Genomic DNA, 13,684 nt, shown 5'->3' on the forward strand with positions numbered 1-13,684 from the left:
CTATGTGATCTATCCCGTATGTAATGGCTGACATATTGGTTTGTCATCCACTTTCCCAAAAATAACTGGATATCATTTTTAGGACTTCTATTTGCTGCTGATCTTTTTATAATAGATGGACGGTATATATACTTTGTATGCATGTTGTATTGCATACCTTGTGGAGTGACAGTCCCTACTTTTGAGCCAAGTTTCTCTATGCGTCCTAAATGTCACTCTTTTTGACCAGGAAAATAGATTTGCATTCATAAATTTACAATATTGCTCCAAAAACTATCCGTCTGGTCCTAACTGTACATTAGACCCCCCCCCCCCCCAACTTGTATATTATTTTATCATTCGGTACAATTTTAATCTTAAAAATGTCGATATAATGTATATATAAATAAAAACTATTCAAGCGTGAGGATATACATGACAAAGTGGATCTTTCACACAATAAACCATATAAACCATAAGTGTCTCTTTGACTTTCCAAAATGTTGGGCGGTACGGTATTATCATGTCAGGTATTTTGTCCGCAAAGACCTGCCGCATCTGCTCAGATGGCGTTGACGTGCCCAACCTATCTCGCCAGTCTGGGATCCTTGCCAATGTCTCTTACTTTGCACACACACTGACACACACTCATAGCTCTGACATCCTGAGACACGTCTCCTCACCCTCCCCTCACAGCCTCGCTCCCTCTGTCTGCTCATTTGCAATGCAAGGCTCACTTATCACTGAGGTTCTCAGCTCGGGGATGTGTGTCTGTGCTGCAGATCCGTCAGCCTGCTGCTTGCTGCAGGGAGGCGGCTGTATCTGATGCTGCCCTATGCCCCATCTCTTCCTGCTCAGCTCAACGAGGGTGGAACCCCTTATTCAGTATCTGGATGGAGCCCCAACAAGGGCCTGCTCCCTCAGGTGAGTGACTGATGGGTTCTGGGTATAAGGAGCTAGGGCTGGTCCGCACTTTTGGGATCTGAAGTGCATGACGTGTGATGATTGTGGCTTTGTAGGTAAAGTCGGTGCGTTTGCAAAGTGGGGAGTAATAGGTGGGATGCTGTGACTTGTGTGTGGACAGTACCGCATTGCACTGGGGATATTAATACACAGGACATACCAGCATCACAGTGTAGTATAGACGTGTGCATTATATGGCGGGTATATTAACCCTTATATAAACTCCTGTGATGCCTTTACATAGGAATACTACAAAAAAAAAATACAATTTTAATTGCAAAATTTAATGCACCTGGATCCTTATGTAAGTGGGGAATGACATACAATTTCACAACCTCGGAGGACTTGGAAGGATTAACAAGTATTATTTATTGCAACAAAGTTTTTATAATAAAAACCCTGGATCCTGCAGGCCGGTGAGACAGAGAGAAGATACTGGGAATATTGGACTAAACATTCTCTAAAAACTACAATTGAAGCACTGGCGCTACTAGGAGAGTAAGGGGGGTTGGGGCGTCTGATCTCATAAATGGGCCAAAAATCAGGATCTGGGAATGCTGAGTATTTGCTTTATAGTAGCCGAAGGACAGCTGCAGAAAAATGTAATACAGAAGTGAGATTATGAGACAGTCACATACACTGGGAGGGTGACAGCCAGGCACAAACGTCGTCGTCCCCCCACCCCAGGCGCTTAGATTAAGTTTGCAAAGCTGTAAAGCCATTGCTGTAATCCCCAGAGAAGAGCCTGGGAGACATCGGTTGTGCTGGGGTCAGCCGTATGGGGGATGGCAAAAATTGGGTACATAATCTAGGCTGATAATAAAGACACCCCCTCTCCATATTGTGGTTTATACATAGGGATCTAAATGTTAAATAAATTGTAAAAAGGCAGATGTAATGCAGATGAGAAGAATGGTAACGCACTACTTGTAGGATTGTACGTTTATTGTAAGCTTTCTGTGCATCATAATCATTTTGTCAATTTAGATTTTTTTATTTCTTTTTGTAATTTGTGTTGTTTTTCTATATTTCTTTATTTGTGTTTCCTTTTGTATTTTGTGTTGTTTTTCTATTTTAGTGTTTCTCTATTTGTATTACTTTTTGTATTTTGTGTTGTTGTTTTTTTATTTCTTTATTTGTATTTCTTTTTGTATTTGTGTTTATTTGATAATTTTTTTGTGTTATTCAATCATCTCACATTAAACCTTAAATGCACTTCCGTTACCCAGCTTTACTTTAATATTCTAGATAGAGCTAGGTAATACTTGCCAGTCCCAATCACAATAACAGAAGAAGCCTCATTATAAAGAAAGCTCTGTCTGCTGATGCCAATGGTAACACAGTGGTGCGTGCGTCTAGAGAGTGGCATTCTGAGCGTCTCATGGCATTGAATCCAAGTCTCATTACCCTCTGGGGGAAACCTAACCGCAACTATAAATCACAGTAACTACCTGTGCCAAGTGCAGCATCAGAGCAAGTCATTGGGTATTGATTATGATGTAGCATTTGGTGTGGGTCTTACTAGAACAATGAGGGAGGTTTGCGTGGCGCTGAATACAAAAAGGTAGTTTTAGCAGCCAAATATAGGGTTAAAGCTATTGCATTTTCAATTACATATAAAAAGAGACATATAGCTTCCTTTTCCAATGATTTATAGTGTCTCTGTTATTTCCTGCATGGAACATCTACATAACGTATGAACATTCTACAAATTCCGGGGACACTTTTAGCTCCCTCCACATCTGTGGATTCAATGTAGAGACGACGTTCATAATCCCCTCATGGTTATCCCTGGAAAGTTCTTATTTCCCACTGGAAATTTTCCAACTAATTGTTTATTTCCCATCTTTCATCGATTTATATTCTAGGGAGTTTGCATAGTTTCCATGACTGTCTAAGTTTTATATGGAACTAGTAGATACACCGATACAATTCTAGGGGACCGGAATTTAGTGTGAAAAATATATTCAATGAGAACTCTAGACCAGTGATCTGGTTCTTCAGCTGCTATGAAACTACAACTCCCAATATGCTGGTAGTTGCAGCTTCACTCCAGCTTGAGAGGGGCAGGGTGCCCACTATTACTCTAGTTAATGTCAGACTTAGTCTTCAAGACTACCCAGGTAGAATCGTGTGTTCATGGCACCACTGTCTTTTCGGGAGCCACCAGGCTTTTTGAGGTCTGGAAAAGTTGACTACAAAAATCAGTTTAGTTGGGGGGACAGGGTTGTTTCAATAGTTGAATTGGACAAGGCATTGGGTAATATGGTGGACTCATAGTGGAGATTTTACAATCATATATGGCTCTGTGTATGGGTGAACGTATAATGTATGACAAAGCTTGACATATATTAGTCCATAAAGCAGGAGTCCATTATAAATACGTGGATAATAAGATCTGAGAACATAGACGGTTGCAGATGTTGAGGAGTCTGTGTAGTAAGGTCCACCTGGGTGAGGTCTCTGGTCGGTGGTGAGACCACATACCGGACCATAAACTAGATTTTTCCAAAAACGAAACCCTGAATAGACATTGTGGGACAGGATTTGGCATTAATAGGAATAATTGAAAGGTACAGAACCAACTTCAGGGCATGCATATTAGGACAAGATACTAAATGTATAAGCCATGTCAGAAAATTGCATTGAGCACTTCATCACATACATTATTAACGACAGCCATTTAACTCACTGGCAAACGCTACGGTAGCCGTAGTCCTGGAAAATCTGACTTATATTTCTCACCCAGATCATAAGGATGTGCTGAGTATTATACAAGGTACATGTTGTCCTCACTACTGTTCTAATATCGGTTTTTTTATATTCATTTTGCTATTCTGAAAGCCTGAGAACCTTGGGTCTGGGGATAGGTAGAAAATGTGGACAGCAGAGGACTAGATTAAGGACAACACAGTGGATAGTATTGTCCTATCTAAGCACTTGGGTCATGGAGCCAATATCAACCAAGGAAACTTACACATGGAGTTTCTATGGTCTTCTTATCATCATTTGGGACTCTTCCTCAGTCCAAAAGAAATATCAGTAGGTCAACTGGTTCCCCTTACCATGGGTACTAGCTTGTGCACGTATATGATTATGGTGGGGTGTGCACTGGTTACCTAACCACAAACCTTGGGAAATATCTCCTAGTGGATCATACTCAGCACTAGATACTATACAGTACTCCAGCATCTCATGATGGACACATTTATAAATAAAATGTCTTGTAACTGCAGAAGGAATTATAACCACTAAAATGCTGCCTAGCACTAATGACTGCCATGGGTCATGGTAGTGGCAAGGCCAATGTAGGGCTGGAATTGGTAAATGCCCATCTCCAGTGGCCAGTCGTAGTGGAGATTATTTATAAGGTCGACCCCATCAGTGATGACCAGCAGAATATCACACACTGTATTACAGATTCTGACAATTCTTGTTGGATTTAAGTGCTAGAATAAACAGTTCAGACTCATTGTTACCCCCCAATTTGTTGGGACCAGTGATGGTCATAATTTCATGACACAGGAATGTGTACCATTGGATCAGCCTATGCAATAGCTATGGGGCCCATGGAGAAGTGGGGTTTGACCACATTCCAGTTCACATATGGGTCGCTTCTCCATTCAAAAAACTGCAACATTGGCTCACAAAAAAAAGTCCAAAGGGTTATGCTGCTCTACAAAGTATGGGAAGGGAGTGAGGACAGACGAGAGCTGAGCCACAGAAGGGCCCTAGTTTGCATGTTGGGCCCTCTGCACTCTACGTACACCTCTATTTGATGGCATATTCAGACACATTCAAACGCCTACCTGTTTTAAGAGGGTTTTTACTGGGTCTGGTACTCATGTAGAATTTATATATGCTGCCATACAGGGCCAATTGTAGAGAATTGGAAAAAAAATATGTCACTTTGCAATATGTAAAATGATAAGGAATTAAATTTTAAATTGCATTTGTGTGTATGCTGCTATATAATGCTATCTGTCGGTCTAGGTATCACTAGATCACTAATTGACAATGATCTATATAAAGGGAAAGGCAGGAGAGACACAGACAATGTCTCTCCTGCACCCATGACCAGTAGTTATAAAGAACTGTAAAACGTTTTAATCCATCTATTAGTCCAGCTACAACCTACTAGAAACAGATGTATTTTTTTTTTACAATTCCTTATAACTCTTCCCCTGGTTTTGAAGGAACAAAAGACTTCCAGTCATGAAGTGCTATGGTTAATAATTACAGATAATAATATAAAACTCCCATATTGTCTACGTATAGTAATAAAGGTTATTCAGACCCAATGATGTAAGAATTATTTTTGCCATTGTGTTTCCTGTGTAGAGCAGACCAGAGAAGCAGGGGGTGATATTGGCTCTCGCCCTAGTGCCCCCGCTGAGGTGACTGTAGAAGAACCTCAACAACCCCAGTTGGCTGAAACAGATATAGGAGTCCTGGCTCCTATGTCAGGTCTCCTGCAAGTCACAGAAAGAAGACGTGAGTATATCCACCATGGCTATAAAGCATTTGAACCACATTTTCCTGCCACTGTACCACCAAGACCACAAAATTTCACTGGGCAACTCAGCATTCCACCTGGAGAGTATCATGGATGACTATATCCTTTTTTATTGTCCCGTTCTTTGGTGCCATTATACCCAACATCTACTATTTCCAGGGTCTTCTAACTGTTCTATGGAAGGTTCCTTCCTCTTCTATGTGGTACCAGTGTTCAGGATTTTAGCCGTTCTCTCCAGATCCCTCATGAGCATTAACAATGGGTGGAATGGCTCTAGAATAGGGGTTAGCAACCTTCGGCACTCCATCTGTTGTGAAACTACAACTCCTAGCATTCCCTGATAGGTGCAGACTGTCTAGACATTCCTGGGAGTTTTAGTTTCACAAGAGATGGAGTGTCAAAGGTTGCTGACCCCTGCACTATGAGGCTGGGTTCACACGACCATGTTACGTCCGTAATGGACGGAACGTATTTCGGCCGGAAGTCCCGGACCGAACACAGTGCAGGGAGCCGGGCTCCTAGCATCATAGTTATGTACGATGCTAGGAGTCCCTGCCTCGCTGCAGGACAACTGCCCCGTACTGAAAACATGATTACAGTACGGGACAGTTGTCCGGCAGCGAGGCAGGGACTCCTAGCATCTTACATAACTATGATGCTAGGAGCCCGGCTCCCTGCACTGTGTTCGGTCCGGGACATGCGGCCGAAATACGTCCGTCAATTACAGACGTAATGACCTCGATATTTTCAGATATAAATGACCACATAATAGATATCTGCATGAGATCTGAGGCTCAGAAGTGTCTTCTTGAAATTACTCATTTAGTCTCTTAAAAGTCTATAGTCTATATGTAAATACAGTACAACTGATATCAGAGGTGCCAGGACCCAGCTGCGACTGCTACCTCTGCCCCCTTACGGTATGTTCACAAGGCAGCCTCCGTTACGGCTGAAATTACGGAGCTGTTTTCAGGAGAAAACAGCTCCTGAATTTCAGATGTAATGGCATGTTCAGGCGTTTTTCGCAGCGTCCATTACGGACGTAATTGGAGCTGTTTTTCCATGGAGTCAATGGAAAACGGCTCCAATTACGTCCCAAGAAGTGACAGGCACTTCCTTGATGTGGGCGTCTTTTTTTTTTTTTTTTTAAACCTTCATTTTTATTTGCATTTTTTCAATTTTACATAATAACAATTCAATACAACATTGAACATTAAACATTGAAAAACAAATTAACATTTGCCAAAATGTATCGACATCAATTATCCTACACCAAATAATGCACATTAGAACGTCCATACAAGTAAGATGTTACAATTATTTCCGACACGACCCACCCTCCGTCCCACCCGTAATCACCTATGCAAGTACTCTAACTATACCTAGTATGGTCCCAATATCGTTCTCCCGAATACATCTAGGGAATTTCCAATGCTCCCAAAGAGCCACTAAGATGTTCTCTTGCGTACCACGCTGTGTGTCTAAACGAGGACGCGGGCGTCTTTTTTACGCCCCGTCTTTTTAGAGCGCCGCGTAAAAAAAATGACCGTCGGCACAGCACATCGTAAAACCCATTCAAATGAATGGGCAGATGTGTGCCGACGCTTTGGAGCCATATTTTCCGACGTAATTCGAGGCTAAAACGTCCGAATTACGACCGTAAATAGGGTGTGTGAACCCAGCCTTATAGCTACATCCTGGAATAAGATCTCCCTTAGCACCCATATTTTTTGCAGAACAAGTTAGAATTTGATTCTATGGCCTCCTCCAAAACTTCAGGTAATCAATGCTCCCTATAGAATACAACCTCTGCTTATGCAAATCTCTATGTATATGAAGCTCCTTTTATTTTTGAGAGTTCCTTACAAATGTCAGACTATAATGGCCCATATTCTCTACTGTAGAACCGCTCAGCAGCGTCTCCTCTCTTGAAGTGCACTTTGATCTGCTGGACCTGACAGAACTCACAGATATGTCAGACCAGGAATTGGCCGAAGTGTTTGCCGACTCGGATGATGAAAACCCGCACAATGAGCCGCCTCCAGGTATGTAAGGGGTATTACAGTGAAGCTCTTGTTTTTACAAAGTAAAAAACATACAGAGAAAAAGTTTCAGAATTTTTTTGTTCCAGAAAAAGTTTCTCAATCCAGAATTAGAAGAAGATATTACCCAAAAATCCATGATCCAGTAGCATGACCGGAAAAATATATTCATTATGAAGTCTGAAAGAATCTTAATTGACATTTTTTATACTCTTCGGCAGCTTTGACTCTTTGCAGACCCCAAGGGTGAATTACCATAGATGCAGCTCATGCGGCTACTATGGGGTCCCTGAAGATAGAGGCCTCAGCCAAAGTTGGTCCCTAGCACTAAGTCCTCCTGTCCTTGGGTGTTTGAGATGTGGCAGTGTTAACTAGCCCCAGAATGGGCCTTATTTTAATCTTGGCAATGGGGCTTCCTTGGCCCTATGTACACCCCTGCGCCCTCCCCCAATAGGAAAATCCAACCAGGAACTCAATATCTAGGTGAAACCATGAACAAGTTACAAGCCCTATACCCATTGCCTACCAGCCCCATGATGCACCAGTGCCAAATAGATAATTTTTTAAATTAAGACCTTTAGAAACAGGAATGGTCGAAGAATAGAAAGACTTAGATTAATGACCACTATTCCAGACACGCCGCACATAACCCAAGGCTAATAAGCCTTTCATTAAACCATTCCAGTTGGAGTGTGACCATGTCTGAAATGTCCCAAGATTTATTTCAGCTCTTAGCGGCAAACCATGACCTTGTTCTATGAGGAGGACAAGGATCAGAACCATTGTAGATATCGTGTTTTCAAGCTTGGGATTCATGTAGAGGGGAATTCCTTCTTCTCTGACATCTCCTTTTCACATACAGGTCTGCAATTACCTCTCCTCCCTAGAGCCGGGTATCTGCGTTCTCCATCTTGGACCCGGTCAAGAGCTGAAAGGGAGAAGAAACATCTCAGTGACTCAGAGCTGCAAGGAGGACTGCTGGACACGTTCCTCACTGCAGAGAGATCCAAAGAGAACTAACAAAGATAAAGCCTTTACCCCACCCAAGTTGGTCCCTTGTGCCCTCTTATCATCCATATCAGGGATTGGACCACAGAAAGTGCCAAGACCATAGATCTCAAAACTGCATTAACCATAGAGACAATAGGGACCATCTCAGTACTACTACTCGTACTACTCTCTGGGATGATAGACAGGGCCTGCTCAGCACATGCAGCTCAGTAGAGGTCTAGGCCAGGACTAATTCGTAGTAGGAACCTATTACTAAAGAAGCTTGGATGAACTTCATCTACTCATACAAGTGCAAGTAACACCAGACAGGAGAGGAACTGAAGACTTGGTAGAACCACAGACAGTACTGGGAATCTGGGACTCTATAACATTACCAGCTGTATAATGAATTTAATACAAACATTGGAGACCCACAGAACAGAAGCCATAATGGACTGCCATACAACCCCTATAGACGTCCTGTCCTTACAATCTACCTGGTGATTGGAGATGCAAAGATCTAAGAGGATGAGAAGCAGAGAACCTGTGCTTAGTATTTTACGACCCTATCTTGGACAGATTCCAACACATGTTAATTGGTTCCCTAGAAGAAGACAGAGGACAACATGGTCCATGAATGTAGAACCGCATGAAGATCTGGATAAACATCACCACCTCTCCATAGAGAAATAAGCAGAGAGGGCCACATTTGCCATTTTAGGACAGACTCCAAGTAACATAAGTTCTTTCATAAGCACAGAATTTCCCCTGCCGCCTTAAAATAGACCTCCATCTACCACACTCTAAAATACCTTTCCGGGGAGGCTTTGGGTCACGGACTGTGGAGCACTTTGATGGGGTGTTGCAGTGCACAAGCCCTTATTTATATCAGTTAGTCGTTCCATCGTCTCGCAGAAGCAGCGTTACAATGTGTGTTCCAAAGTCCAGGTGACCACTTTTGTTTTGTTACTATGGTGACACATTTGCACTTTAAATCACATGATGTGGCTGCACCCCACACATTGGGATTTCTCTTGTAAGCCCCTGCGAGGGCTTTCTGGCACTTAAAAGGTTTGTCATTATAGTCACAAATGGTTCTGTTGCTTGCGACATGACGCATTAAAATCTTCCTGAACCTCATAATCATGTATAATGCGTTACTGAGTCTCGTGATTACCCTCAATAAAGTCCAACATTGTGATTGTGGTCATACTTAATGCAGGAGGACTGGGCACATGTCTGGGCTTTATCATGTTGGCTGCCATCAAAATATAGAGGCCATGCAATCGACCAACACAGGGAGAATGGGAGTTGTAGACCATGTGATTCTTCTCCATATCCACCACCTCCTGAATTCATAACCCCTACCATTTGTGGAAGCCCTTAGTAGGTTTGGCGCTGTGCACACTACAATTCACCCTAAGCTTAGCATGTGCGTTGGTAAAGTACTCGGTGTACACGCTAATAGACCTCCATCGGCCCAATGGAGGCCAAAGAGCGTCGTTTTAGCTTCCGCTGGGCTGGTATAGGTCGGTATACTTTTTTTTGAAGGATGTAATAACATAGAAAACTACACTTTATCATCCCAAAGGATCCCGCCCAAAAAATGTACAGCGCGGTATACGTTTCTTTAACAGTCTTCGGGTGACTTATTCCTCTGTATGGCATACGTCACAGACATCCGTTTATCATATACGTCATGGGCTTTTCAATATCCTTTTAGAACGTATAGGGTAAACGAATGCCATTATAGACTATGGGTGACGTATGCGTTAAATGGATGCTTACTAGTGGCTTTTATTTTGCATGGGATTTGTTCCAGCAGCAGTTTGTTCTTCGGAGCTTCTCTTCCTACTGTAACTGAAGGCAGGAAGTTGCAGCAACAGTCCGCCATTTTGGAGGCAATGCAGAACTTTCTCTGGTCACCTGGTCACCCATCTCTCCATGTCTGTCAATCTTATGTGTTAATCCCATATTGACACCCCTCTACCTTCTTGCTTGAGTCTTCTTGTACACAAAGGGAAGGCACCACTACAGTAAGTTAGGATTTGCCACATGACAGTTTTCCTGATTTAATAAATGATAGTCAATGCGTTCAGTTTTCGAGATTATTCTACATCTGTCCATCTGTCAGGACTTTGCATTAACCATTCACATCCCTTTTTAGCACACAAAGTCTCTGCTCCAAACAGACATGGCCATATATTGTATTTGCTTGTAATAGCAGTATGTGATATTTCTAGTATTAATGGTAACCATGCTGGTCTCTGGAAGAGTATGGAGATCTAGTCTGGTCAGGGTAATTTTTTCTTAAAGTGCTAACCAAAATGATTTTGGCATTACCTACCAAGTTTTGTGCTTGCAGAGACAATTAATTAGGATGACTAAGGAATCCGTATAGAATAATTACAACAGGAGGCGCCAAAATCAACCAGAGTTACCCTTTTTTGTTTTGGAGGGGACATGGAGGAGGTAAATGATTTTTGTAGAGCACAAATAATTCAGAAACCATAAAGGAGTTGTCCGTATGTAACAATTGCTATCTGTTAGAAGGGCCCCCTGATGATCACAGGATGTCCCGCTGCTGGGACCTCCAACGATCTGTAATGTGTGGGTAAACCTGGCAGCAAGTGTTCAATTTCCCTGCAGCGCCACCACAGGAGAAATTAAGCATTACGTGCCAGGTCTTCCAGACCGAGGGACGCTGTTTGTAGCTACTCTCCACTCTGGGTAGTAGAGGGGGTACCAAGCAGGGAACCCCTCCCTCCATTACATTCATATTCCCCAAACAGGAATGAACATCAACAGAGGTTGTCTAAGGCCGGCAACTCCTTTAAGGACCCCATATGAAGAATTGCCCATCTGTCCTGCCAACTCTTGCTGTGTTATAATAAAGGTGGCATCACATCACACCGTGCCCTCGCTGTGATTTATACACACACAGTAATAAGCTGTCTCCCTGCAGCAGACACCATCTTTCTTCATCAGCAGCGTCCGCCTCATTATCACGTTCTGAAAACTTCTGCTTTCTTAGATGAAAATATCCAGGTCACTTCTGCTGACAGGAAACTGTAATAGAAACATCATCTTGCAGATTTTGGTAATGGGACAAAATGTGATTGACGGCGGTGAAATCTGACGTCAGATCGTTTTTTTAGTATCTAAACATTACAAAAATATTCTTCATATTTGACGTGACAAAAGTAAAACACTAAACTCACAATACAGAGCAAGGAGGATGTAAAGTTATATTCACATGGCACCATTACTAGTGAGAATGGATTAATATCACATGAGCAAGAGGACAACATAGCTCTCTACGGGTATACGGGTGATTATTATAGTGTCCGAGTTTGTCACCCAGCTTTTCAGAGACCCTGAATAGCATATAAATCTGCACCAGTTTTTTCTGTTATTGTCACTTTTCAATGTAGATCTAGCTTTCAATTTATGAACCAGGAAGCTCAGGATGAACAATGTTACAGGTGCTGTTTGAAATTGTGCTATAGCGTTTTTCTGTGAGTCTTATCTGTTCAGCATAAGAACAACATGGTCGCCAATCATTGAGGCGCAGAAGTTCTTCCCATCTCTTCTGGGCATCATCTGAATTGTGTAATCTTGCAGCTAATGATTTTTCGGCTGATGTGGGACTCGTTGGCAGGGATCTCACGTATTCCAGTTCTCCCTTGAGAGTTACTTATTTTTCAGATGTAGTTAATAATTTGCAGAGCTCAATGCAGAACATTTCTCACTCCTGATGCATTCACAATATCAGGATGAGTGGGATCACGTTCTGTTTTATATATTTTTTAAAAATATATTTATGTCGTTTTTGTTATGTATTTAGCACCGGTGTGTTCTGCAGCGCTGTAGAGAGGGCACCCACAGGGGTCGCAGTCTCGGGTGAGACTTCCAGTCTGATCTCTCTAAGGCCTCATTTACACGAGCGTGTGCGTTTTGCGCGCGCAAAAAACGCAGCGTTTTGCGTGCGCAAAAGGCACTTGACAGCTCCGTGTGTCATCCGTGTATGATGCGCGGCTGCGTGATTTTCGCGCAGCCGCCATCATAGAGATGAGGCTAGTCGACGTCAGTCACTGTCCATGGTGCTGAAAGAGTTAACTGATCGGCAGTAACTCTTTCAGCACCCTCGACAGTGCATTCCGATCACCATATCGAGTAACCTGTTGAAAAAAAAAGAGGTTCGTACTTACCGAGAACTTCCCGGCCGTTGCCTTGGTGACGCGTCCTTGGTGACGCGCCTCTCTTGACATCTGGCCCCACCTCCCTGGATGACGCGGCAGTCCATGTGACCGCTGCAGCCTGTGCTTGGCTTGTGATTGGCTGCAGCTGTCACTTGGACTGAATTGTCATCCCGGGAGGTCAGACTGGAGCAAGAAGCCGGGAGTTATCGGTAAGTCAGAACTTTTTTTTTTTTTTTACACGTTCACGTATATTGGGATCGGAAGTCACTGTCCAGGGTGCTGAAACAGTTTAACTCATTCAGCACCCTGCACAGTGACTGTCTCCTGCCGGGTTCGGTCAAAACGAGTTCGGCCGAGCCCGGTAAAGGTCGGTTCGCTCATGTGTAAGACACTCCGTTGGGATGATTGTAAACAGAAAAGCACGTGGTGCTTTTCTGTTTACATTCAGTTTGACAGCTCTTGCGCGAATCACGCAGTTTGCACGGAAGTGCTTCCGTGCGACCTTCGTGGTTTTCACGCACCCATTGACTTCAATGGGTGCGTGATGCGCGAAAAACTCCGAATTTTAGAACATGTCGTGAGTTTTACGCAACGCACTCGCGCTGCGCAAAATTCACGCATCGTCTGCACTGCCCCATAGAGTAATATAGGTGCGTACGACACGCGTGAAAACCACGCGAGTATATTACACTCGTGTAAATGAGGCCTAACTCCAGCACAACCACCCTAGAGAAGAAACCGCTCATAGGGAGAACATACTCCATGCAGATGACCCTGCTGCAAGTCAGCTGGCCATGAGTGGCATGCGCTACCATGCCACCAGTGACCACATTATAGCACAGGCTTGATAGTAGTGTGTACACATGAAGTCGTAGCAAAAAAATTATAATATTTGAATAAATCATGGTCATATTATAGGCCAGATTATAGAAAGGGCAAAATGAACTATTGCCCAGAGGCCTCCACTGCCCAGTTCCCTCAATCACTTGACA

General features: G+C 43.0%; 1 protein-coding gene across 2 annotated transcripts; it reads left to right on the forward strand.

Annotated features, from left to right (window-relative positions):
- Nucleotides 1-585: 585 nt before the first annotated feature.
- On the forward strand, nt 586-9,691 carry DBNDD1 (dysbindin domain containing 1). Of its 2 annotated transcripts, none has more exons than XM_075838559.1 (4): nt 586-903; nt 5,289-5,436; nt 7,363-7,503; nt 8,363-9,691. In XM_075838559.1, the coding sequence occupies exons 1-4, from the start codon at nt 805-807 to the stop codon at nt 8,518-8,520; spliced, it is 546 nt and encodes a 181-aa protein (XP_075694674.1). In that variant the 5' UTR covers nt 586-804; the 3' UTR covers nt 8,521-9,691. The 2 variants fall into 2 exon arrangements, with proteins under 2 accessions (XP_075694674.1, XP_075694675.1); XM_075838560.1 differs by having other exon boundaries at nt 784-903; nt 5,284-5,436.
- Nucleotides 9,692-13,684: the final 3,993 nt, after the last annotated feature.

The sequence above is a fragment of the Rhinoderma darwinii genome, chromosome 9, assembly GCF_050947455.1.
Source record: "Rhinoderma darwinii isolate aRhiDar2 chromosome 9, aRhiDar2.hap1, whole genome shotgun sequence".
NCBI lineage: Eukaryota > Metazoa > Chordata > Amphibia > Anura > Rhinodermatidae > Rhinoderma > Rhinoderma darwinii.

Coding starts and splice junctions, on each gene's coding strand:
- DBNDD1 (XM_075838559.1), top strand. CDS start 805: ATGCTGCCCTATGCCCCATCTCTTCCTGCTCAGCTCAACGAGGGTGGA. Junction 5,437..7,362: donor GCAAGTCACAGAAAGAAGAC/GTGAGTATATCC, acceptor TCTCTACTGTAG/AACCGCTCAGCAGCGTCTCC. Junction 7,504..8,362: donor GCACAATGAGCCGCCTCCAG/GTATGTAAGGGG, acceptor TTTCACATACAG/GTCTGCAATTACCTCTCCTC.